We start from the raw sequence: 26,516 nt of genomic DNA on the forward strand, positions 1-26,516 counted from the left end.
TTGTCTGTATCCCCAACCACTACAATGACACACAGATGTACAGAGCCACTGCTCCATACGCTTTACATGTGAGTCCTTCAGACACACAGATGCATCTTCAAAAGCTGAGATTACACAAGGCAGACTGGCTGAATGCTTTTGCCTAAACAGCATACGTTATGATTTCGCTTCCAAACATCATATTTGCAAAAGTCCTTCAAATGTTTCCCTGTATAAAGGCAAAAGAATAGAGAAAGATACCAACGAAGATAAAAGTATCCATCAGAGCCTCTGCCAGCAAGTACTGAAGTCAGAAGGATCTTTTAACATCTGCAACTATTAATGAGTAATTGCACTAAGATAATTTACGGCTGTGAAAAGCACGTCACTGAACAGAGCCATTTAGCTGTTAAGTTCATAGCACAGCTTAAGCAAACAGGCGCATTCAGTGAACAAAGCACCACGTGAGTATAACTATATTTTGAAAACTCAACTACTTAAGAAAAAAAAGAATGTAAGTAGCATGCAATTAACTGTATGTTACTAATGGTTATCTATTATCTCAACACTAAACACACACTGAATTGAGGACTTAGCAATGCTCTGTGAATGCTTTTAAGCACAAAATACGCATCTACAACAGATTACCAAATTACCTAATAGATTAACATATTAAAACTTACAATACTAATAAATAAAAAAAGCCACCATAGCTGAATTTTACTCCTATCTAGAGATTAAAGCTCTTTAGCCACCAAGATTATTCTCCAGGCTTTATCAAAATTAATTATAGAACGCAAACATAACAATATACTCCAGAGAGAGCACATCTCTGCAGCGTCCTCCTTCCACAAAGATGTATATTACCACCCCCCCAGAGCATGTCTGTGAGATACCTGTTACAGACAAAATTACACAGTAACAAATTGCTACTTGCTTCTAAGGCTTAGCAACCTCACAAAAATAAAAGAATAAAACTCAGTCTACTGCCATAGCACTGTCTTGGTAGTTACATTTGCTTAGGTCATAGTCGTTATTATTACCATATTATTCAATTTTAAAGCAAAACAAAGCATATCTTAACTACAAGAACTACAATTTCCTACGTATCATAAATACTTTCCCAGAATAGCATAGAAATCTGCCTTACCTGTACTACCCTGAGAGACCCCCCAAAGTCTACCAGCTACTCCGGCAGCTGACTGAAGCAAATAACCTCTGCCCCTGGGGAGGAAGGGGGGAGTAATTGCCAACAGCAGCCAGCTGGCTTTCCATAAGTGAAAGCAAGCCACCTGAACTCAGAAAACAATTAAACACCTGAAGACAGAGATAGGCAACAGGTTTCTCAGTGCCACACTCATTTCTTCACAGCCCTGTAACGCCTCTTGCTACAATTAAATGACCAAGAATTATGCCCTCGATGGGGACTCCCAACTGCCTCTTCCCAACGGCTGCCCGGTACGTTCCTAGCGGGGCACTCAAGCTCTGTGAGGAAAACAAATTAGCCTTAAATAGCTTGATAAAGATAACGAGATACTGACAAAACACGGTACTACTGACACGTGGGGGCAATTTACACAGAGAAAAGGACGTTTTTAGCACATGGCAGCCAACAGGAGCCTTCGGGCAGGCAGGAAGCTCCAGGTGTGGCTCCGAGCTCACCCCGAGCTGCCGGCACGGCTGTCCCTCACACGAGGGCCGGGGAGGGCAGGAGCTGTGAGGGGAGTGCTCGGAGCCCACCTTGCTGTCCTGTACCACCCCTGAGCCCTACTGGGACAGCAGGGTCACTACAGCTCCGCAGCCCCACCCCCACAGCCCGCTCCTCACGCCCTCCCCCCGCCACATACCCGTAACCCCACCGCCCTTCCCTCCCTCTCTCTCTCCCTCCACCCCTCTCCGTCCCATATTGGCTCTTCACGCCTCTCTAGTGCGGGCAGCTCATCCCCTCATTCCCTTTCTCCCCCCACCGTCCCCGCTCCCGCAGCCTCTCCCTCCCTTCTCCCTGCCGGTGGGGCTGCGGGAGCCGCGAGGCGGAGCGGGCCGGGCGGGGGTGGGGGGAAGGCGGCTCCGCACACCCAAGATGGCGGCGGTGGAGCTGGAGTGGGTGCCCGAGACGCTCTATAACACGGCGATCTCGGCCGTGGTGGATAGTTACGGGCGGGCCCGGCGTCGGGACATCCGCTCGCTGCCCGAGAACATCCAGTTCGACGTGTATTACAAGGTGAGGGCGGGTGGCGGAGCGCTGAGAGAGGCCGGGCCCGGGCCGGGCCTGAGGGGTATAGAGGGAAGGCGAGCGGGGCCGGGGGAGGAGGGGGCCCGGGCCTATCCCCGCGGGGAGCGCCGAGCGCAGGGCCTGGCTTCCTACGGTGCTACCGGGCTGAGGCCCGAAGGTCGGGTTGAGGGAACGAAGGCCTGCGGGGCCGCGGCTGAAGGAGGGGGTTCTGGGGAGGCCGGGCCCCACGGGGCGGCCGGGGCTGTCTGAGTCCGGAGGGGAAGGAAGAGGGGAGCGAGGGGGTTGCCCTTGGAGTGAGGCCTCAGGGTGGGTGGAGGCGCTTCCCTGAGGGGGGGGGGGGGAAAGAGGTCGGGGATGTTGGGAGTGCGGGTTTGTGTTGGGGTGTGGAGGGCTTTTTCTTTTTCCTTCCTTTCCTCCCCGTGTTGCAGAAGGTGATGTCTGTGCTGGAGGTTGCTGGGTCTGCAGTACTCTTGTACCTTTAATCTCTGTTTGGAATCAGGTGAAAGGAATTGAGGATCTTTAAATGGTGCCATTTATCAGTTTTAAGTCATTTTTTCACGTGGCAGCTTTTTCTCACTGAGCTGCCTCTAAAATACCCAGAGTAAAGAGTAAAGGGTGTGCTGAGATGGCCCCTGAATCTCTATTGTCCACCAAGCATTTAATCAGTCTGTGGGAACCACTGGAAATAAGCATTCACCAGGAGTGGCTCAGTGTATTGGAAAAAGAGATGGGGAATAACCCTTATTTCCTTGGCCAGTAAAGTTCTAAAAAGCATCTGTGTGAAACAAAGTAATTTTTTGGATAAGTCTTTGTGAACCAGGAGTTGCGGCCCATCCAATGTTGATGCAGAAACAGTATTTAGAAGGCATGTTGATCATCCCTGGAGACAGAGAAACTGTTTCTACCCAGTTGAAACACGTAGGTTCATTTCTGCACCCTGGGTGTCTATTGCTGCTCTTAATAGCTGAGAAGCGTGGGAAATGCTCTGCCACAGTGAGAGTGCTCGGGGAAGGTGAGGTGGCTGAGATGCAGCAATGAGCAGATAACCCCTGTAGCTGTGGGACTGACATGGGAGAACTTTCCGAGACTTGTTTTCAGATGTTGGCGGGGATGGCCATTGAATTGGCATTGTCTGTTGTGACATTCATACAGATGAATGTTGGTTCCCAAGGGCTTTCAAAATATAGAATTTCAGAAGTTAGTAATACCCAAGTAGGTATTATTCCCTCTTTCTTTAAAAACATCCACAGGTGACCTTAATAGGTCACATAGGCTTATATTTACACTCTGCAATTGTTGCGTTGTATCAAATTCATTATGTGTTGTTTCATGATGAAAAATAATCCAGAGACAGATCTGAGTTCTAAAGGGATTTTTAATTCTATTTGCTCTGCTCATGTAACAAGCAGCACGTTGTTTTGTTCAGGAGGTGGTAACGAACATACTAAGGACCTGTGTGGTTGTGCTAATCACCAGCCAGTGTGATTTCTGTTAATGATGGTAATTGGCATTATTTTTACTTTTTTTCCTGTATCTTACAACAGGCTGATCCTTGATAATTTGAAATGTGGAAGGTGTACCCATAATGGTATATATACATCTTTGTAGTGTCCACACACAGAATAAATAAAAACACGTGGTGTAGTTTGTTTAGTGTTGTGCCAGTGCTACCAATGGTGAGATAGTCTTCTGGGTCTTCTTGTAGGAGAATACATTTTCTTTAATGATTGCATTTAAATTAATTAATACGTAAATATAACTACATCTTGGCTGGGGTGCTGAAAGCAAGTGTAGTGCTGACTGAATGGTGCTCTACATGTGGAGCCATCTGCCTTCAGCCAGCACCTCAAAGCAGAGCTCAGAGAAATCCTTTGGAACAGTGCTTGTGTTTTTCTGCACACCTATACAACACTTGATTTCTGTATATGGATGGCTATAGGAATACAAATGGTACTGGTGAGGCAGGCTGGGAGGAGGACTCCCTCACACCTTTGAGCAGTTCCCTGCATGCTGTGTCTGGTGCATGTTCTGCTTTTGGATTCTGAACGCAGTTGGTGTGCTATTCAGAAAGATGCAGACATTAAACACCGGTGTATGTTAGTGTGTGTGTGCTCAGGACGTACCAACAATTAGCTCTTTAAACCAGAAGCAGATTTCCAAAAACCACTACCAACCCTTAACAGAAGGCAAGCTGGAAGTCTTCTAAATCTTTGTTCTGACTGCATCTCTGAGGTTGTTGATAGGCTGTCAGTTTGTTGCTGGTGTTGCATAGAGCAGTACTTATTCTTTAGATACATCAGAAGGAGCTTTGGCAAGTAGTGCATAACTTGCATGGATGTGTCTGCATTTAGACCTTGCGAAAGATCTTTTGGTGATTATTGAAAGGAATATAAGTTTTTTTTTTTTCAGTCTTTCACATCCAGCTTGCAAGAAATGCTGTATTACTCACAAGCTGTGATACTGGACAAAGTGCTGCTTTGAAAAACTAAAAAGAAGCATCAGTTGGATCTTCTTTTGATACTCGCTGTGGATGTTAATTGGCTGTGGCCGTACAGAACTTGAAATTTCTTTTTAATGCATTCATTGATATGAACATTTGAAATTAGCATTTGCCAGCATTGTTTGCAGAGTCTGTCAGCCTTGTTACACTGATAACAGAGGTAGGATATGACGTTATTGCAGTGATGGAAATGGCCAACACACTATGATCTGAAAGGGAAGAAAGTGCTACCTGAGAAAGTCCTCATCTTATTTTTTTCCCACCAAGGTACCCTCTGCTTCAGAGCTGATCTGTGTTGTGATAGTGCATCACCTTTATTTCCCATTCATCAACCAGCCCAATTGCTTTCAATTGTACAGATTTCAGAGCTGTTGATGTCTAGGACACCTTTTATAGACCCACGTGTTGCCAGTTTACAAGAAGGAACCAAATGTGAGATGGCTGTGGAGTGTTCTTTGTTGTGGGCTCAGTAGAAAAAGAGGTTCAGTGGCACAGTGATAGGAGCAGGCAGGTTCCTGGTACTGAGTGTATTTATCTTTGGGTGTATTTATCCTTAAAGATGACTAATACTTTATAAATGAAAAATAAGTCAAATAATCATTATTGTAATAAAGTAAATCTGTACTGGTCTAGCCAGGGTATTACTGGATTTCTGCTTTTTAATTTGTTTGTATCAAAAGCATATTTACTTCTTGTGACCATTAGAGAATTAATAGACTGGGCAAAACACTCATGAGGATGCCCAAGAAAAAAGTAAGTCTTATCCCTATGTGTGCTTGGAAGAGTTAATAACCACTATTGTTGCAAGCAGCACCTGCATCTGAAAAAAAATACGCAAATGTGGTGTATTTTGTTTCCTTTGTGTCTTTACCAGGTTAGTGTATATCCTGGTGGTGGTGTTTCCTAGTAAAAGTGGTTGTTTTTTTTTTTTTTGTTTGATCTTCATGAGGAAGAGATGGGGAGGCCTTGTGCTTAGGAGCTGAGGAAGGAAATGTGCTGCATGGCAGTTAAAACGCAAGCCTGGCACGCTGGCAGCTGAGCTGCAGTGGTAAATGCCAGACTTTGTGTATTAATTTGTGTATTAATTTGTGTATTTTTTATTCTTGTTACATTTTCTTGCTGTATTTGATGGGATAGTGCTTCATTAGTTGTAGTGCTCTCTACTGTAGGTATTTATGCAGCAAGCTGATGCTGGGTTTACACTGGATAGATAACAAGGAGCTTCATCTAATACCTAATGTTCTTCTGAAATGCCTTTTACGGGTTGTGTGCTGTTGTTTTTTTTTGTTTTTTTTTCTTTTGCATCAATTTTTCTTCAAAGTCACTTAGATCCAATGTTCCTTGAATGTTTTCTGATGAGATCATTAACCACAGGAACAAATGGAGATGACAATTTGTTTCAGACGCTTGGTGCAGACCTACAACATTCAGTAATTGTGCTATGCTTATTTGTATTTAAAAAACTAGGCAAAATCCAAGAGGCCGTAATCATGTTTTTTCTGCATTTGACACAGTTGATGAAGCTTCCACGCTGCTCCTACACTGATGTGAGTCAAAACACAGGTTTTAAATTTGCATCCTGATGTCTCCAGCTTCTGGATGGTGTGTAGCTGGAGAACCGTCCTCCTGCTGTACTCTGCTAACCCCCCAAAAGGAGAAGTGTGGCTGAAAGAAGTGCTCGTATTGCTTCTAGTTATTCTTTCAACCAAGCAAAATGAGTAAGCAGGAATTTGCTGACACTTGGCAATGCGCGATAGAAAGTCTGTTCTGTGCATTGCAGTAGAGATGACTTTTACTGATGAGGAATGATTACAAGCATCCTTTTCTGATCTTATGGAATGAATCTGGTTTATCCTAAGGCTTTGTGCTCCTGGTTGTGTGATGAGGGAGGAAAGGATAGGCTTCTTGTGTGATGAAGTATAGCCATACTCATGTAGTTCTGAAGCCTTTCTGAGCAGAAGGGAACAACCAAGGTCATAGCAAGCAGTCTGTCTTGGAAGACAGAAAATCCAGAGCAAGTGGGTCGTGTTTTGTAGGGTTCCTGCTGCAACTGATTGGTGTGACTGCACAAAGGCTTAATTCCTTTTACACTGCTGTGCATTTGGGCATCAGAAATTAAATATGTATGTGGAAAACAAGCATGATTTCCTTGTGCACACATACATATACAGGCACTGTGATCTGGTTGGACTTCCAGACTGGTGCATGCAGTGGGACACGCCTGAATACTGTTTGAATTCAATCACATCTGTTTATCACTCCCCTCTTTAAATCCTCCAAGTGAAGGAGAATCGTCACGCCATGAGGTTATTGCTCTTTATTTTAATACATACCTTATCTGTAGTCTTACTGGAGTGAAACATCTTACACTGTTGTGTCTTTGGTTTGCAGCTCCCTGCCTTGCTTACCATTCTTCAGAGTCTTACTATTTGGCTTGCTCTGTGTTTTGCTTTTTTCTCTTTGAATCTCTGTGTGGTTTTCTAATCCTGATATGCTTTGGCTTGCCTATCTTTTTTTTCAGCGTCCTTGTTGAATCTTAGACACTGAAACCCATAACTCAGACAATGAGGTAATACCATGAAAAAAAAGTGTCCAACTACTGCTGAAACAGTAATTCTTGTTTCCACTTAATTCTGTCTGCACTGGTTGAACTTCAGTCAGAGCAAACCATATAATAAAGATACAATACGTTTTCTATGGAGAATCTGTGGGTGACTACACCCTTATGTGGGGTTCTGTGTGGAAGTAAATCAGACAAAAAAACCCCAGCGTTGCTGATGTGATACAGGAAGAGCAGTGAGTGGAAGTGTGAAGCGTGCTGTGCATGTAGAGCATAAACTCCCAAAGTTATCAGTTAAATTAGGCTTATTTAATGCAGGCTTTTGGGTTGTTTGTTTATATTGCTTGAGATTCTTCAGGATGAGCTTCCTGACTGGAAGTGTGCTTTCCAAAAAGAGATGCAAACTTTGATTTACTTATTTTTTTGAGCCCTGAATGATAGCAGGGTGGAATTGGTCTCATCCAGAAGCCTTGTAGATGGTTTTAAAATAGATTTGTAAGAGATGAAAGTACCCAGATTTCTAACAGATTATTTTCTAAGCTTGTCCCCCAGCCGTCCCCAGGGCTTTTCAAGAGCTGTTTCTCAATGGGTTGATTCAGTGCACTGACTTCAAAAAATCCTTTTCCTTCTATGTTAAGTAGAGAAGGGAGGCGGTGGTTGCAGCCAAACTTGTTTTCTAAATACAGATTTTTGTCTTTTAAATATACACCCCTTCTTAAATTCAGTATAGTTGTCCATGTTGTATTATTGGGCATTGCTAATCGTGCTGGGGGAGCTCCTTGGAAATTCTTGCAGCATTAATTCTCACTGTAATGTCCATTTTTGTTTTTCAGGCCTCCTCCAAACTGGAGCAATAGGAGCTTTTTTTTTTTTTTCTGTCATTGAAAGTACTGCAATTCTTCTGGTCCTTTTACACTGCTTAGAGTTTATCTTTATTGTGAAGAGGCTTAGGAAAATTAATTGCTCTTACATTTGTGCTCAGCAGAGAATGCTGGTGATAAAAATACTGCTTCCTCTGCTACATTATGGCTTTACTTTTGCTGGCAGTTGGATGTCTCTGTTTATAAGTGTTTGCTAAGAATTGGAGCTCAACTTGACCTACTGAAAGAGAGCTCTGGCAAGAACTCACAGATAATTATGTATGCATGGTGACATGATAAGTTACAAGCTACTGTTATCAACATGATTAATTGGGGACACCTCTATATGGATTTTCTAAATGCTTAGGAGAAAGTTGTGTAAGTCACTGTTAGCCTTAACTCCTGAAGGACGTCATGGTGGCTTTCCCTACAGCTGTACAGAACAGCTGGAGTGTGTAATCAAAAGCCAGCACATGAGACGTGCTCCTTAGTTCATGTCTTCAGTGCTAGACTCCATGTCAGTTTGAGCAGTGTAAGCTGGAAGTCATACTGTAGGTTCTTAGGCAGCTGCCTATAGTTAAAAAATCATTGATAACCTTCAAATATTTGAAGTTTGCATCCAAAAAACAAACAAAAAACAAACAAAAAAAAACAACCACAAAACCTTCTTCCTTCTTAAGAACGGAGTAGTTTTTCAGGAATCCAAACCTCTGCCTTTCTTGTTGGGGCCTGTTTTTCTTGAATTACTCTTTTGTTTTGTTTTTTTGTGTGTTATGTAGCAAGGCTTGTGGTCAAGAATTCTGTCTCTGGAGCTCTAACAAGAGAAGAATTTCTTCAGTGTTTGCAACTACTTCTCAATGAGCAAATAGGAGTTACTGAGCCTTATGGAATTGCTTCACAGTTTGACGTAGTCTCACTATTTCCATGTCCAATTCTGTTTGAAACTATTGCTGTAACAGCTATAACAGTTTGAAGAGACTTCAGGCAGAGTTAGTTCCTCAAGTGCTTGTCAGCATGTCGAGGGAAGGGGTGAGTGGTGTGAGTGGTGTGGTAAACGTTCTGAGGATACTGTATTTCTGGTTATACCAGGAGAAACTGGATGGGCTGTTTTCCCTCCGAGCTGGAGAAGAGGTGTGTGAGGAGCGGGTCAGCTTTGGACCCAAAATCAGAGATGTGTGAAAACTGAAGGTGTGGTTTGGGGCATCTCCTGTTCCCCATCATCACCAGGGTGTTGTCAGTGGGGAAAAACACTCCAGCTTTGATTTGGGCCATGGCACTGTTTTATCTGAGGAACGAATTTTTGTGCAGATACTGTTTAAGACTTCCTTTTTATTTTTATTTTTATTTTTTTTCCAGTGAAATAGTTGACGAAAAGGAAAACATTCATTTCTGGCAAATGACAGTTTTAGGTCAAAGAACTTTTGAAGTTTTTTTTTGTAGCTTTTGTTAAAATAATAAACTCGTGCTGCAGAATCATTGCAATGTGCTTCATAAAGAGCATTGACTAAAACAAGATTTCTGGCTGGAGATATTCTTATGTGCTTGATTGGAGTATTCATTGATCTGCTTCCTGGGCTTGTGGTTAAAATGAAGCTCCAGATAAATGGCACTTATCAATTCAGGTATTGAAAGAAATGATTAGAACTCAGAAAAACTGAAGTTTTTATTAAATCTGTGTTTGTATCTGAGCATTCTGTCTGTAAATAACTCCTCTCCCTCATCTTTTGCTTGTGTGGTGAGAGTGGCTGACTCCTCATTTCAGAGTTTCTTGTAGCTCTAAACCATGCTGAAGTAGCACAGAATGCCTTGCTGCTGATAGGAGTGCTCCGGTCTTGGATAGTGTGTGTTGGCATGTAGTTGCATTGGTTTTCTGAGTAACTGTTAGAGTGCACTACCTTCACACTTGTGATGGCATGAAGTGTGAGTGTACATTGTGGTGTGTGTGCTGGTGAGCTGTGGTTTCCTGCCATTGCGCAGTGCAGGTAGGAGAAAGGACACATGGTTCTGGAATGGCGAGTGCTGTGAGAGGCAGCATCTGGGGAGACTTGAGATATGAGCTGCTGGTTTCTCCTTCTCCCCATGGAGCTGCTGCCTTGCAAAAAGGTTTTAAATAATAAAAATACAAAGGAATACTGCCTACAGTACCTAAAATAACAAATGTTTGTGCCGCAGCAGTCCTGGACAACCTGTCTTATGTGCTGACAGAGGCTGCTGCCAGCTGACTGGGGCAAGTGGACTGTGCTGCTTTCTGGCTGTGTACCCTACTTTTTGCCATTTGTGGTTCAGGGACTTTGGGATACCTGGGTTTAGCAACCCCTGATGGATTTCTCTGCTGTATATTTGCACAGCCACTTCTGCACCTATGTAAATTCTTAGTATTTATAGCATAATGTAGCAGGGAGCTTTGCTGCTTAGCTATGCTTTGCACAAATAACTGTCTCTGTGGTTCGTTTTTATGAAAAAGCTAACTGATATATTTGCTTATCTGCAGATAGTAATTGGTTTCAGCATAAAACCGGGCATTGCTTTTAATAAATTCATGATCATTCCCATTTACTCAAGCAGGAATTACTCATATAAGCTCAGGTATTAATGTGGTCAGGGCTCACGCCTGTGTTTAGCTCTGGGTATTGGTGAGTCATCCATTGCAGAAGTTGTGGGTTTGGGGTTGTTTTCTTGGTTGTATTATTTCTTTGCTTCAGCCTTTGTTCCAGACAGAGGCTGGAATTTTGTAGGATCACAATTGGTCGTTTGAATTTAGGCTTTGGCTTTGCATTTCCTCTTACAAATCGTATAAAATCTATTCGCACAGCTCTGTGATAGATTCTCTTCAATTTAATAAATAAATAAATATTTTTTTTTTTAAAAAAAGTATCTGATATCAAAGAAGACATTTGTTATAATTTTTTAATTAAATTTAGTAGTTTTTTGGTTTTGTCTTTGTTTTCCAGCTTAGGAGTTGCATGTTTTAATGATGCAGGTAGATGTAGTGAATGTCTGGAGAAGGGAAGAAGGAAAAAAAATAAAGGATTAAAAGAACTTGAAACCAAATACGGAGTTAAACCAAATACAGAGTTCTTATAGCTTGTGTATTTAAGTTTTGACCCTGAAGTTGCTCTCTTGTGTGGAGGTAGCGAAAATGTTTCTTTTTAATATTTACTCTTCTGTACTTTGAGCTCTAGAATCATAAGTCATTCTTACTGGTGAGTTAAATTTCCCAGGAGAGCATCAGGCCTTAAATTTTTAACTGTATTTGTATTTTTCTTTCAGCTTTACCAACAGGGCCGCTTATGCCAACTGGGGAGTGAATTTTGTGAACTAGAAGTTTTTGCAAAGGTGCTGCGAGCTTTAGATAAGAGGTAAGCATCTTCCTACATTGCTAGTGCTCATTTCAGCTCTTCGCTCTTGATCTAAGTTTTGAATCCAGAAGATGTCAGATCAGATTCTTTGTTACCAGGATAGGCTTTGCATCTCTAGTATCTCCCTCCCCTTGTTTGTGTGTATGTGATGTTAATGTGTTTGTCACTGCTCATTTATCTGCCATTTCAGTGTGAGTCAAGGCAGGGGTGGGCTTTGAGGCTTCCCCACCCACAGAGTCTAAGCAGAAAGCTTTGTTTTCCAGTTGTAGCAGTGTGTGGGCAGCAGCTTGTATTTTGCTTATTCCAGAGGGTGTCCTTGTAAAGAACTATGTGTACACTCATTTTATTTTTTTGGGTAATCCAGCAACTGTAACCCATCAGCCTGGAGATTGTCAATTATGCTTGTATTCATCTGCTTTTGGTTTGAGAGAAGGCTGGAGCTATTTCCTTGAATCACTACTCATTTGTATCCATGGTGCTCATGCCAACTGACTGCACTGTTTTAAAAACTTTGTGCATAACAAATTTTGTTTTCTTTTGTTTCAGACATCTGCTTCATCATTGTTTTCAGGCTTTGATGGACCATGGAGTAAAAGTTGCTTCTGTACTGGCATATTCTTTCAGTAGACGGTGTTCCTACATAGCAGAATCGGATTCTGCTGTAAAAGAAAAAGCAATCCAGATTGGTTTTGTTCTAGGTAACTGGTGTTCATAGACTGTTAAGTATATTTCTCTGTGCAAGCTTCAGTTAGGCTAATGCTATTTCTTTTTGAGAATGCGTGTGCTTGGAATATGTGTTTTTTAGGAGATCACTTGGTGGCTTACACATATGTTACGCTTAAATACCTAAAAATTTTAGGTTGCTCTCTGCAATTCCAGATGTTTCAAATATAAAATTCATAAACATGGTAGTTAATGTTAAAACTTTGCATATTTCTATTATTGATGCAAGTATTTCATGATGGAAAAACTATGAAATACCAGAAGTCATTCTCAGCTGAAGGAGAATTCTTCTGCTCATGTTTCTTCAGCTTGGGACTGCAAGGTTAGCTCTGACAGAACTCCTATATGTAGCATGCAATTTTATGACATTCTGAAAAACACGTTTCCTTTGTGCCTATGCTCCCCCTAAGTGGTTACCAGTGGCTTCCTGTATTTTGGCATAGGGAATGCTGCATTCCTGTATTCCTACTTATTTGTAATAAAATATGAGTTCTTAGACAATGAAAGGCATTTCACTGTTCAAAATACTGTCTGTTCTTGACTCTTCCAGGAGGGTTCCTATCAGATGCAGGATGGTATAGTGATGCTGAGAAGGTATTTCTTTCCTGCCTTCAGCTGTGCACCCTTCACGATGAAATACTTCATTGGTTTCGTGCAGTAGAGTGTTGTGTAAGGTGAGCTTACCTTTAATTCCTGTGTGTCTTACTGTGAAGTATTTATTAGTAGTACATGTAAATATGAGCCATGAAGCTTTGTATCCTCTATTCAGTATTCTGCTGCACCATTAGCTTTCATTTCAGAAATAAGGTGATGCCATCAGGGACTGGGCATGAATGTACACCTTCCTAGGATAGGAAAATGCTAGCTGTGGTACTTCTGTTAATACTTAGTCCTTTGGCTTTTAATTAATCAAAGGAGTCGTGTCCAGTTGTTTGGCATGCTGGAGAATCCGCCTTTTAAAAATAAACTCACCTTCTCCAAATACAGAAAAGGAAACAAAATTGTAGGAAACTGGTTTAGAAAAGAGAAACACTGGTGAGAAATCTTATTTGTTCTTTCCTTCCCCAATGAGTTTATTGGAAAATCTGTCATAATGTATCATAAAAGATATAAAATGTTGCACCTACACATTAGCTCATAATTTCAGAATTTTAACACCTCTTTACTGTAAAGTATTATGTTTCAATTTGCTTTACTTTGTGTCTTTTTTCTTGTGTTATGTTGTCCTCTTGATTTACAAAGGCTTTCCTGATGTTTTCTGATCTCTATTACTTACTCATTGTCTCAGATCTCCAGAAGGGACAACAGAAGTTAGTTTACCAAAATTTCATATGTGCTAAATGACAGGCATTTGCAGTAGGGAAGGAACAGCTGTCTCTTTTCTTTGCCTGTGATGAAGTAGGAATACAATTCTGCCCTTTAGGCTTGGAATATGATAGCACACACATTTCAAATGCATCTCTTTTAAAGTAAATAAGCATCAGCTTTCAATAACAAAAATCTTCTTTACTTTTGTTCTAAATAGAAGCCAGAAGCTGAAATTGTTACTTGTCTGGAGAAACAGTGTGTGCTTCAATACTGCTATATTTCCTTGTCTGTATTTCACCATTTACTGAAGCTTCTATCAATCACTGGGGGCAAAGAGGTGGTGTTAAGAAATAGGGAAGGGGGAGAAAAGGAGTCTGTTCAGAGTTATGAACTGCAATAACTACGTTGTCTTCTCTGGTGTTAATTCAGTACCGAGTACCAAAGGGCCAAAACTTTCAAAACTGTACATCTAGAATGGATTGTCAGGGTAGCACTACATCAGTTTGAGCAGACAGCTTGCTTATTATTTCAAAGCTGGCCTTCTTACTACTTGTATTCCTGTTGGACAGCACTGAAATTAGCTATTGTTAAGTACTATTGCTCTTCCAGAATTTCCCTACTAGTGTTGCTCATCTACAAACACTTAGATGGGTGTCATGTTTTCTTCTAGCATTTAAAGGTTGTCAGTCCAAGTAACTACCATGACAGCTAAATATTAGCTGCCCTGCTGTTCCTGAGCTTAAAATTGCTTGTGCTATTGTCTCAGAGTGAACATTACTATGTAAATAATATTGAATGCATTTTAAAGTATCCCTGTTCAGCTTCATTTCTGAGTTGTGCCTGGGTGCTAATGCCATCCAGCAGTATTGTCCCATCTTTCCTGGATGCCCAGAGAATGATGTTACTTCCAGATGTTTTCATGTGTAGAATGGATGTAATTAAATCTCCTGTGAAATTATTTTTGATGAACGCTGTACTGTTTGAGGACAGAGTACAGAGATGCACGCAGAATAGTCTGTACGTATTGTCTGTTTCAGTTCACCATGTTTTGGAAAGGAGGTAGAATGGATTTAATACCATATATTACTGAGTTTTGGAATTGAGATTTTATCAGTGTTGAGAATGGACTTTAGGAAAAATAAAACAAGGCCACACACACTGAAGTGGTTTCAGCATTGGATATGCAGAGCTTCATCAACATGAAAAAATCATTTGACATTTTCAACAGTAAAAATTTTTGCCATGCAAGATGCAGAGTATGGAGTATTGAAACAAATTTCTGAGAACAGTTCTTTTGTATTACTGAATTCAGACAGTGTGGTTTTGCTGGAATGGCAGTCCGGATCTCTTCTAAGTATGATACCAGATTGTAGATCAGTGATACTGCAGCATAATGAAATGTTTTATTCAAACGCTGATTAGAAATCTCTTTACATCTTTGCAAGGTTGCTTCATGTTCGAAATGGTAACTGTAAATATCACCTGGGAGAAGAAACGTTCAAACTGGCTCAGTCTTACATGGACAAACTTGCAAAACATGGTCAGCAAGCAAACAAGGCAGCACTCTATGGGGAACTATGTGCCCTGCTTTTTGCCAAGAGCCACTATGATGAGGTGAGTGGGGTTAGTTTGTTTTTGTTTTGCTTCCAGAAACTGGTTATGAAATCTAATGGGACTTTCCATGACTGGCTCATTCTTCTTGTTATCTTTCTAGTCTCAGTTACATATCTTTCTTGATATGTGTGGCAGTACTTTCCTTTTTTTCTTAAGCCTTTAGTCTTGAGACAAGAAGACTGAGAGGGGACCTGATCCAGGTCTATACATATCTGAGGTGTGGGGGGCAAAGTGGCAAGGCCAAACTCTTTTCAGCAGTGTGTGGAGACAGGACAAGGGGAAACAGCCAGAAACTGGAGCATAGGAATGTTCTGCGTGAATGTGCACAAGAACTGCTTTATGGTGAGGGTGACGGAGCACTGGGACAGGATGTCCAGGAGGTTGTGGAGTTTCCTTCTCTGGAGATAAGACCCACCTGGACACCGAGCTGTGTGACCTCGTGTAGGGAACCTGCTTTGTCAGGGGTTTGGACTCAATGATCTCTGGAGGTCCCTTCCAATCCATACAATTCTGTGGTTCTGTACCAGAGGTATACTTTGTTTTCCATCTGGTTTCTGGACATCGTTCTGAGTACAAGCTCTTAATGATATTTTAAATGATATCAAGAAATTGTACGCAATAGATTGTCAGTGTATTTTGGTTATCAGTAAATTAGACATTGCAAAAACTTTATTGTAATTTGTAAAAAGAAATTGGAGAACATTACACTTTGCAGCTAGTTTAGGAAAAATGTGACTTCCATGTGACTGCAGTTTTGGCTCCTAAATTAATTGACTAGGAAGCTGTTGTCTGATAGTGATTGTAAGGAGTAGTTAAACATTGTATAATACCTTTTTTCTGTGAAATATTTTGAAATCTGTGATAAATAGATAATTCTTTGGTTTTATGATTCATTCTAGTTATACAAACCTTAGTACAATATAAAATACTGCACATTCAGTATTAAGTTGAAGAGAATTTCTTCAGGTTTGTCAGACTGTGGCAAACAAGGTTTTTCAGATCTGGTAATGTAAATGACTAGTCTGTATTTTTCTTAATATTGCAACAAAGTGATGTTTCTGATTAATTATGTTGGGTAACTTTGTTTGACAGGCTTACAAGTGGTGCATAGAAGCTATGAAGGAGATCACAGTTGGCCTACCTGTAAAAGTAGTGGTGGATGTTTTGCGACAAGCTTCTAAGGTGAATTTAGACTCTTCCACGTTCCTTTTCTAACTCTCTACCAAGAATGGGTGAGAATGTGTAGTACCTCTGGTATACTTCTTACACCTCTTGGTATAATTTTCTTCCTTTCCCCATGAAACTGAGTTACAGCTGTTCAAGGGAACAGTATGGCAGAGTTAATGAGAGCCTTCCATAGAAAAATGGTCTGTTCCTATCCTTGATGTAGGCTCAGGTACAATACTAATATTTTTGGTGATTTATGTTGGAAGTAAAAAGTATATTGATGCTTTCTGTGAATGCTTGTTAAATCAAAAAGTCCTTTAGTGACAGTGATGATATCAGAATTAAAAGTAATAGAAGTTGGGTCAGTGTCTGAAGGAGAGGGATTCTGAGTGTACACCTCTTCATATTCTTCATTTCAACCTGTTTAGGCTTGTGTTGTAAAACGTGAGTTTAAGAAGGCTGAACAGCTGATAAAACATGCCGTGTATCTTGCCCGGTGAGTACTATTCCAAAACAAACCCCCTCTTTAAAGTTACTCTTAACTTGCCTCAGTGAGTGATATAAAAATGTTTCTACAGGGAGCATTTTGGAGCCAAGCACCCCAAATATTCTGATACACTACTAGACTATGGATTTTATCTGCTCAATGTAGACAATATATGCCAATCTGTTGCCATCTATCAGGTATGTGGCAGGGCTAAATGTATTTTGTTTCTATTAATATATAAAATGTCTCTATTTCTTATGAAACTCACATGTTTCTAATTCAGGATAATTAATTCAATTACTGCACTGTTTGTTGGTTTGGGATTTTTGCTTTTATTTTTATATTGGCCCTTGAGTGATTTCTATAGATTCGCTGTCTAAAGTATGTGGGTGTAGAACTACAGAATTTCAGAGCCATCAGACTTTTTTCCCTTTTTAGCAGTAAGATGCATAATGTTATTTGTTTGTTTGTTTTCCTCCCCTTTGTTAACTGAGGTAATGGTGTTCTTGTAACTCTTTCAGACAGCTCTTGATATTCGGCAGTCAGTATTTGGAGGTAAAAACATACACGTAGCTACAGCTCACGAAGATTTGGCTTACTCTTCTTATGTTCACCAGTACAGCTCTGGGAAATTTGACAATGCACTGTGAGTACAGCTATTTGAGGTAATGGCAGTAAATCTAGTACTGCAAATGGGGGGCAAGAATGCTTTTTAATTTATACAGATTTTTCTAACAAGAGCTTTAATACAGTGAAAATCTACATATATGTTGTTAATACTTTACCAGTCAGCTGCTAATTTAAATAGCAATAAGGATGCATATATTTAAACTCTTTCAGATTCCATGCTGAACGTGCTATTGGCATTATAACTCACATTCTGCCAGAAGACCATCTTCTCTTGGCATCTTCAAAGAGAGTTAAAGGTAGTACCCTTAAATGCGTGACTGGAACAGTTGAGTATTTTGTCAGTAGAGAGCAGTCATTCAGCTGTGTTTATTCCCAACAGAGGCAATGTAAAATAAGCTTTTTCCCAGACTGAGATGACTCTAGAATGTTCCCCATAGTCCTGAATGTTCTTTGTCAACACACTTGTAAAATACAAATTTAAAAATCTTTAAAACTTAGTTGAACTGATTCTGTAAATAATAGTAGTAAAAATACAGCATATAAAAAAGTGTTGGTAACTTTGATATCCAGCTATAAAGTTTGAAAGCAGTTTGCAATGAACGTAAATACTGATTTAGATATCTTCTGAGGTTTTCTGGGTGAATGGCTTTCTGCTACCTGTAGTTGGTGTATCTGGGTTTAGAACACAGTGATGTTGCTTTTTTCTTCTTATACTCAGCACTTATCCTGGAGGAGATTGCAATAGACTGTCATAACAAGGAAACTGAGCAGAGGCTACTTCAAGAAGCTCATGACTTGCATCTGTCCTCACTTCAGTTAGCTAAAAAAGCCTTTGGGGAGTTTAATGTACAAACAGCAAAACATTATGGCAACCTTGGAAGACTGTATCAGTCCATGAGAAAGTTTAAGGTAAGGTCTATTGATGTAAATCTCTTGACATATGATTTACAAGATGTCTGTAAGTGTCAAAGCAAATTGTACTTTATTTCCCCGGTTTATAACCTTGGTTGATAGTTTCATGGTTAGAGAACTTCTATCTTAATTATTTTGTGCAAAGCTTTGGACAGGTGAAATATTAAAATGCCTTTGGGAACAGGATGCAATGTGGTACTACTTGCTGATGATCTAAAATAAGAATTTGGAGAACTTGGTCTGGTTCTGGCTTTCCTATCTCTTACTTTTTGTCCTTTATGAAATGCTTGACTACTCAGATAACTATTCAGTGGTTAAATCTTTATGGTGTGGTGAGTGGTGTTCATCTCGTATGAATTTGTTCCTCACAGGAAGCAGAGGAAATGCACATCAAGGCAATTCAGATTAAGGAGCAGCTCCTGGGTCAAGAGGATTATGAAGTTGCACTGTCAGTTGGACATCTAGCTTCTCTCTATAACTACGATATGAATCAGTATGAAAATGCTGAAAAGCTTTATTTGAGATCCATAGCAATTGGTAAGTGATTCTTACAGTGTTTGTTAACATAGCAGCTTTAATACAAAAAAAAAAGAAAAAAAGCTTTTTTGAAATGTGTTAAACTTTCTATTGAGTAACTAAAAATGAGATGCAGAATTTCTATTTTTTTTTTTTTTTTTGAGTGGTTTCAGTCTAAATATTGGATTTTAATTTTGGTATCTCTTGTCTTTCTTTAGGAAAGAAGCTTTTTGGTGAAGGATACAGTGGACTTGAATATGATTACAGAGGTCTCATTAAACTGTACAATTCCATTGGCAATTATGAGAAAGTTTTTGAGTACCACAATATTTTGGCCAATTGGAACCGGTTGCGGGATCGGCAGTTCTCAGTTACGGATGCTCTGGAGGATGTAAGCAGCAGTCCTCAGTCCACTGAAGAAGTGGTCCAGTCTTTTCTGATGTCTCAGAACGTTGATGGACAGAGTAGCTAAGAACTCGGTCAATTAACCAGTTAAGTTTTTTTTTCCCAGATTACAGGGGAGAAGTCATACTGTGAAATCTAAACCATGTAGTTCTCTGGGGGCTGGAATTTGCATTGAAACACTGGTCCAGTCTACTGAAGAGTGCCCATACGGATGAATGTGTGTTAAATTCTTATCAGCATGTGTATGGCATGTTTAGTTCGGCTCACGTTTTTAACTTGGTATTCCAGGAAACCCCTTCTTTCTTTTTTTTTTTTTTTTTTTTTTTCCAAAAGAACCTACTTTGCAGAAGGTCTGCAAGAGAACATTAAATAAAACTGTTTGAGTTCAAAAGAGTTGCATTCTTATTATGAATGGAAGGTTTCATCAAGAGCTTTCTTCTGATAGACAGAAAGAGTAAACGCTATACTACAAGAAGTTATAAGAGAGAGGTCTCTCTACTTTATGCATTGTAGCAAAGTTAATAATCACAAATGTTAAGGAAAGGAAGGATGCTTTGGCTGCTGCCTTATGAAGAAAAGTGGCAAAGAAATCACTTCGGAGAGCAACATACCATTTGTAATTCACGATAAATTGATAAGGAAGTACAGACCGCATGTTGTTTTTAATATCCTGAACTGGACCAGTGTTCATCTGTAAGTGATGGAAGATCCAGTAGACCAGCAACCTTAGTTTTCTTTGGTACCAGCCAAGAGTGCTAAACTTCATAACAGGACCAGGAAAATCAAAAGTGGACCAGCCTGCTAGAAACAGTTTTTGGACCAGTGGCTTTAATTTAATATTTCTGCCCCTGCATTCACTTTTACAGTAGAATTATTTCATTTAGATGTATGACCAGTGCAAAACTATATTCCTGTAATAGATACAAAACTAGGAAGTGAACGTTCTTTAGCAGTTGCGATGGCATGTTTTTACTTAGCAAGCTTATACAGATATTAATGTCAATGCAACACGCAAAAACTAGAAATGCTTAACTATTTGCTGCAGCCATCTTATTTTCTATTATTATTTTTTAATGGGTTTACTCTAGTAATTGAGGCAGTAACTTGTTTATACCAGTTAATGGTTTTGTATTACAATCCGGTTCAATTTTATGTTTCTGGAAAACACAACTTATTGTACAGTTTGCAGGGGTCAGTGAAAAATGCCAAAAAAGCACAACAGGTCTTTTTTTTTTTTTTTTTTTTTTTTTTTTTTTTGTGTGATGCTTCATTTCTACATTAAACAATAATACAACCAGAAATGGATTTCCTTTATATTAATTTAAAAAGCAGATCTCAGCTGTAAAGATCCTTTAATAATGCCTATCTCACTAGCTTGTCTTAATTTTTCTTCTGTTGGGCAGGGGGGGCTGCTTTGCTGTGTAGATTTATTTATTTTATTTTATTTTTTGCTTGGGTGTGTGTTTTTTATTTTTTAAATGTTGAGATAATAATACTCATTTGAAAGTGTAACATAGCAAAGTAGAAACAATTCACTGCTGTTACCTCCGTTCTTATTATAGTGGCGCAAACAGTGCCCTATAGTTGGATTCTGTTTTGGGTTTTCTCCATCCCCCCTATTTTCAGGGGTTTGTAACTTGGCCGTGGAAGTTCAGTCCAAGCTGGGGCTCAGCAGGCGAGGTTCCTACTTGGACTGGATGTTTTGTTTGGGGTTTGTTTTCTCTTCATTAGTTTATAAAGCCTGGGACAGGGAAAGCTGTTGATGGTCTTCAAGAGTGCACAGAAGAAATAAGGAATTTCAGACACTACTTTGAGCTTAATGACTCCTTTAAGAACTGAAATATTCCAGGCCAATAGTTCATATACCGGTGCCTTCAAGTATAATTTTGGGGGAAAAGGCTGAATAATACCAACTTGAATATGCAGTGATATGATCGGTGCAGCTTTAATGACTGCATACTTGGAATACTTTCATTAAAGTATTGGCATTTAAAAAGCAAACCAACTAAGTGTGGTACTAAGGCTTACATTGCAGTGTATCCTCAAAGGCCGTTCAATGAAAATTCAATGTGAAATTATGTATGGGTTTGATATCTACTTTATAGCAATTTTTCTTGCATAGGATTGCTTTAGGTGAAATATTTTCATCTCTGAATATTCATCCATTAGGGCAGTGATTAATTATAAAGTTTTTATGAATTCTTTAGTCCTATTAAAATTACTTAAATGAAGCTTTTTATGTTAGTACCAGAATCTGGGCAGGGGAATGTTGCTTAAAATTTTTCTCAACAAAGTGTGTTACTGCTGTGTTGCAGAAGGGATCAACAGCTTCAGAAAGGGCACTGACTTGCATTTATAGTGCCTGTGCGCTAATGGTTTCCAGTCAGGCCTCTGCTTCCAACTTCTGGCTAACAAAACTCAAAGGTCTCAAGATTTTGACTGAGTTGGAGAGTGTTATTTGACTGATGTTGGTGAAAGCAGTCAATGTGAACCATTGCTGTCACATCAGCTCTCTGTTTTTTCCTGTGTGTTTTAAGAGTTGCTTTCAACTTGTAGTAAATAGGAGAGCTTCCAACATGGGGCAGGTCAGGGAGGTGTTTGCTTCTGAGAACCAAAAACATTTGTTCCGTTTCTGTGATGGGTAGCTTTATCCTGTTTTCTCAGGCCTGCTGGGTGGATTAACTTTTCTCTCCTTCCTCAAGCTACTTCGCTAACACGTTGTGTACTTTGATGCTTTGGCTTGTCTAGAAGGGATTTACATCTTGAAAGTCACCCAGAGTTCTCTGTGATGGACTTTGGCCAAGAAACGTGACTTGGACAAGAGCATGTGTTGTGATCCTTGTGGAACTACTAGCGTGCTTTTCATGTGACTGAATTAAATCCGGACTTGACTGTTGGGCTGAACTTCTCACTGTAGCCCTTCAGCAATTCCGGTTGTGCCAATCATGGTTTGGAGAAAGGTATCTGTGGCTGACTGCTAAAGCTGTCAAAGCAGAGGAGCTTTGCAGGGCAACTTTGCAGCTGCCTACAAAATGTTTTGTCACCTGCTCTGCATGCCATAACTTGGAGCCTCTGCTGTCCTTGCTGCAGATGGGCTGTCCATGCGATAGCATAGAACTGGCCTTTCTAGCTTTCAGTTCTGTCTCTCTGATCTTGTTTGTGGAATAAATCTCCTGCCTATATTGGCATGTGGAGACAACGTTTAAGTTGTGTTGTTCGTTGTTACTCTGTTACTGTCTTTGCTGTTGTTTGATATGGCTGGGAATGTAGAAGTCCAATTGGATGATGGCTGTAGAAGAAGGTAAATGACTTGCTCATCCATAAGTGTGGAAACATCTCCAATGTCATTGAGGCAGATTTCTAAGTACTTGTTTAATTTTGTTTAATGACTTCAGCACGAGGTAGAGCTAAAGGAACAGTGTTATCTGCTGTGTTCTCAGTACTGTGTGACTTTTCAGCACAGAACTTGCCAACAAAAGCCTTCCCATTAGGTGTAGAACCAAGGAATTCCTGTCCTGTTTTACCCCTAAAACAAGCTTTCCATATGCATCTGAGCGTAAGTACTGGGGAAAGGGGCTTTATAGTTAGCCTTGCTTGTTAGGAGACCTTGTCCTAGCTGTAATGCAGTTAGCCAACTACAAAATGCCTGATGACTGATTAATCATTGGCTTTTCATATACGCACAATGCACCTGCCACTAGGTGAGATGGTGTCACTTGGTGCTGGCGTTAAAATAGGAGGATGAGGTTGGGACTCCAATGAAATGCACCCTCAGAATATTTCTTGACGGTAAGTAATCACCGAGCAATTGGTTACAAGTGGTGAGGAGAGGTGTCACTTCATAGGAAATTAACTATTGTCGAAGCCCTGATTATTTTCAGCATAAAGCTTTTGAAATCAGCTATTTGCCTCTTGTTTTAAGTGAACGCTGCAATTTGTAGAGAGGAAAGAAACCGATGTCAGGATTCTTGCACTGGTTTCGGGACTATTCTGGATGATCTCTTGTGGAAAAGGAGAGGCGAGCAAAGCTTAACTGACAAAATGGGGAGGGGAAAACTGCAGAAAGGTGTTTGAAAATAAGTGTGTCCCTCGGTTACTTGAAGTAAAGCACCCAGTGACTGCGGCCCCAAAGAGTGATTTGTTTGGTTGCTTTTACATCATGACAGTTATGACCAACAAGTGTCTGTATCGTAGTCTTCAGGAGCACTCCTTACAAACCTGGTAGTTGGAATTTTTATTTTTTTTTTTGCACATAAAGCTTTTTGTTGAAGAATTTTGAAGGTTTTTGGGTTGCTGGATTCTCGTAACTTTAAAAATGAAGTGTTGGTTTTTTTTTGTCTTTAAATGTGCTGCAGTCTGAAATTTGCTAAAGGTGCCATTGCGCTGCTTCTCACGGTACAAGAAATGCACGTTGAACTTGATTTCCTTTTAACGTTGTGTGTTTGTAGAGTACAAACAGGAAAATGAGTTGTGCCTAAAACATGAGTGAAGCTATGGACAAAACCTTGCTTTGTGTGGGTGGGATTTGGCTTCCTGGGGTAGCAGCAAATAACGCAGGGGGAGATGTTGCTGTTACCAGCCTGTAGCGAAGCTTGTGCAGAAGCTTGATTTTCTCTCGAGCTCATCATTTCCCTTTTTTCCTTATTGTTTCTATAATAAGAAAATGACTGGCCAAGTGTTAATTGCAGAGCGGACTGTTTGCTGTGGGTGTTTCCATGTTGGATGTGTACAGCCTGTTGCATGGTTTGTTTCTTGGCCTTTTGAGGATTCTGTAAGAAGAGGGGAAGAAATTTCCTCAATCCAGACATCAACCGAACCGCTTACACAGACAAACTGACAGCACTGGTAATGCTTCTGTCCCTAAATCTCAGGAACGTTTCGGGCAGTGAAACAGGTTTCCCTTTGGTGAGATAAAGGTGCGTGCTCTAGGGTCTTGTTTAACAATATTTCATTGCAATCCTAGGTATCTATAGCATGAGTGGCCTTAGTGAGTTTGTTGAAGTGCACATTTTTTTTCTTTTTTTTTTTTTTCCAAAAGTAAATTTTAAGATGAAAAAGATATATACTATATAAATATATAGAGATATTTAGAAACTTGGTTTGTGGTGCACAAGTTCAGTGTTGGATCACTAAATAATTGTCGCAGGTACCATACGTGTAACTTCTTTCTTTTATGTATATTCCTTTATGGGAAGCGATGTTGCCATGGTAACTAGGACTTTATAATTTCTTTACTACTTAATGATGTGAATGGACTCTGCGTTTTATTGAACATTACCAGGTTCAGTACTATTTTTATACTTATTGAACTACAGGGAGTTTTAATTTAATAGCATTCTAAAAAAGATGTTGCTTGAACTGTATGACTGTATAAATCAAACTACTTACACAGAAAACACCTCTAAACCAGAATCTCTACCTGTAGTGCCACAGTCATTTATATGAAGGTATCTTGATCATGACTAGACTTGGAAGACCACCCCACTTGTGTCAAGACTTAATGTTTCCTATCCTACTTCTTGCAGACTGCAGTGCCCGACATTATTTGTAACCATCAAACCATATTATGTTTGTAACCAGCATCGTGATATTCTGTAATTGTATTGCTAAAATGAAATATTGACCTAATAAATATAGTGTTCCTGCATTTGGAAGTAGCCGCATTCAAATTGGTTCCGACTTTTCTTTTGGTGAATATCTGTCCCTTTCTTCCCTGCTCTCCCTTGCTGTGCTATAACCCGTGTGTGAGTGGGAACTGAGCTGGCACTGCCTCTGCCTGGCAGCAGCGAGGGAACAGGAGGAGAGCAGCTGCCTTGTTCTGAATGTGCCCTCTGGGATGCCAATGCTGAGCCAGCAGCAGGTCTGTTTGTGTGTTTCCTCTGAGCTGTGTCACCATTACTCTGTTGTTCTTCCATAGACGGCATGCTCCCCAAAGCATTCAAGAGCTGTACTTACTGTTCAGCAGTTCAAACAGTGCTGTGTCAGCGGGGTAGTGTGTGTGCAGAACTGCTGTTGGCTCCTGATAGCAGCAAGAGGGAGAAGTTCTCCCTTTTGCAGGAGAGGTTTAATCTGAAATGTCTTCAGAGGAGGAGATGGCGGCTCCGGCTGCTTCTGTGCACCTGACTTCCAGGTGTGAGCTCCCATAGGAGTGATTGCACCTGGGCAAGTGCTGCAGTTCACTCAGATTTGTTCTTTTTCCTTCTCGCCTTGTCTTGTTTAAAGATTTATTGACCACTTCTGTAGACTTACCTGCAGAATTCCCTTCCAACCCATTGCCAGCCGCTATGTGCTCATCCGGCTGCTCACTGCACTAAGGCCTGTGTGTTAGGGCTGGGCCTTGTGGGCTGCAGGCCTCACTGTGGGCTGTGCTGGCACCCAGGCCTGTGGCAGGACCCCAAGCTGTGACCCACAGGATGGTCCTGCTTGGATGAACTGCTGGCCAGTTCACCCTGAGAAAAGCAGGATGACTGCAGAGGCTGAAGCCAGGGCTGTGGCAGAGCCCTGTGCAGTTGTACAGCCCGGTGCCTCCTGTCTGTGCTGATGGAAGGTGGGGAGAAGTGCAGGCCTCTGCAGCTCCGTGCAGCTTTCTCAGTTCTTTTCCTCAGGGAAATGCTGATATTCTGGGAGTGCTGAAGCCAAACAGCCGAGCATAAACCAACTAGAGATGTTCTAAAGAAGTCCGATGGCCCAAACTGGTGTGAAGGAAGAGTAAACAACAAAACAAACCTGTTGCTGCCTGGGTAAGGGCAGTGCAGTGGTGGGTGCAGAGGCACGAGGCCATCCTGCTCGTTTTGGGGTGTTAATGAACCCAGCTGGGTCAGCACTGCTGTCTGGTGATGACTTCCAACCCAACTTGGTTTGAGCAAAGCACAAGAAGCCGATATCAGTGCCACGAGAGCAGGTACAGCACTGCGTCCTGTGCTGATGGAATTCAACCACAGCTCTCTTAAAGTGCCTTGGGGTAAGTGCTGGTATTTAGTTGTTTGCTTGTTGTTTGTTCTCCAAGGTGCTGGTATTGGTGTGGTATTGGCTGTGGTGCTGCAGTGCCTGTCCCAGTCTGCAGGCTGCTGTGGGGCCTCATGGCTGCAAGCAGCAGTTCTGCCTATTCCGGGCGTCCTTTGTCTCTTTTTTTGTGTATGTAAACAACAAAGGTTCTGCTTTCTGTGGCATAAAACATGAGCTTTACCATTCTGAGCTGTCAGCAAGCGGCCTCTGTTTGTGGTTTGAGGAGAAAGGAATGGATTTTTGTCCTTTTCTTTGCTG

General features: G+C 40.8%; 1 protein-coding gene across 1 annotated transcript; it reads left to right on the top strand.

Annotated features, from left to right (window-relative positions):
• Nucleotides 1-1,731: 1,731 nt before the first annotated feature.
• On the top strand, nucleotides 1,732-24,915 carry APPBP2 (amyloid beta precursor protein binding protein 2). Its single transcript, XM_072353304.1, has 13 exons — nucleotides 1,732-2,200; nucleotides 11,403-11,491; nucleotides 12,038-12,189; nucleotides 12,765-12,888; nucleotides 14,968-15,136; nucleotides 16,229-16,318; nucleotides 16,732-16,799; nucleotides 16,882-16,987; nucleotides 17,312-17,436; nucleotides 17,631-17,716; nucleotides 18,139-18,329; nucleotides 18,704-18,869; nucleotides 19,067-24,915. Exons 1-13 carry the CDS (start codon nucleotides 2,060-2,062, stop codon nucleotides 19,318-19,320), a joined length of 1,761 nt encoding a protein of 586 aa, XP_072209405.1. The 5' UTR covers nucleotides 1,732-2,059; the 3' UTR covers nucleotides 19,321-24,915.
• Nucleotides 24,916-26,516: the final 1,601 nt, after the last annotated feature.

This window comes from Excalfactoria chinensis, chromosome 19 (assembly GCF_039878825.1).
Source record: "Excalfactoria chinensis isolate bCotChi1 chromosome 19, bCotChi1.hap2, whole genome shotgun sequence".
In the NCBI taxonomy this organism is placed as follows: Eukaryota; Metazoa; Chordata; class Aves; order Galliformes; family Phasianidae; genus Excalfactoria; species Excalfactoria chinensis.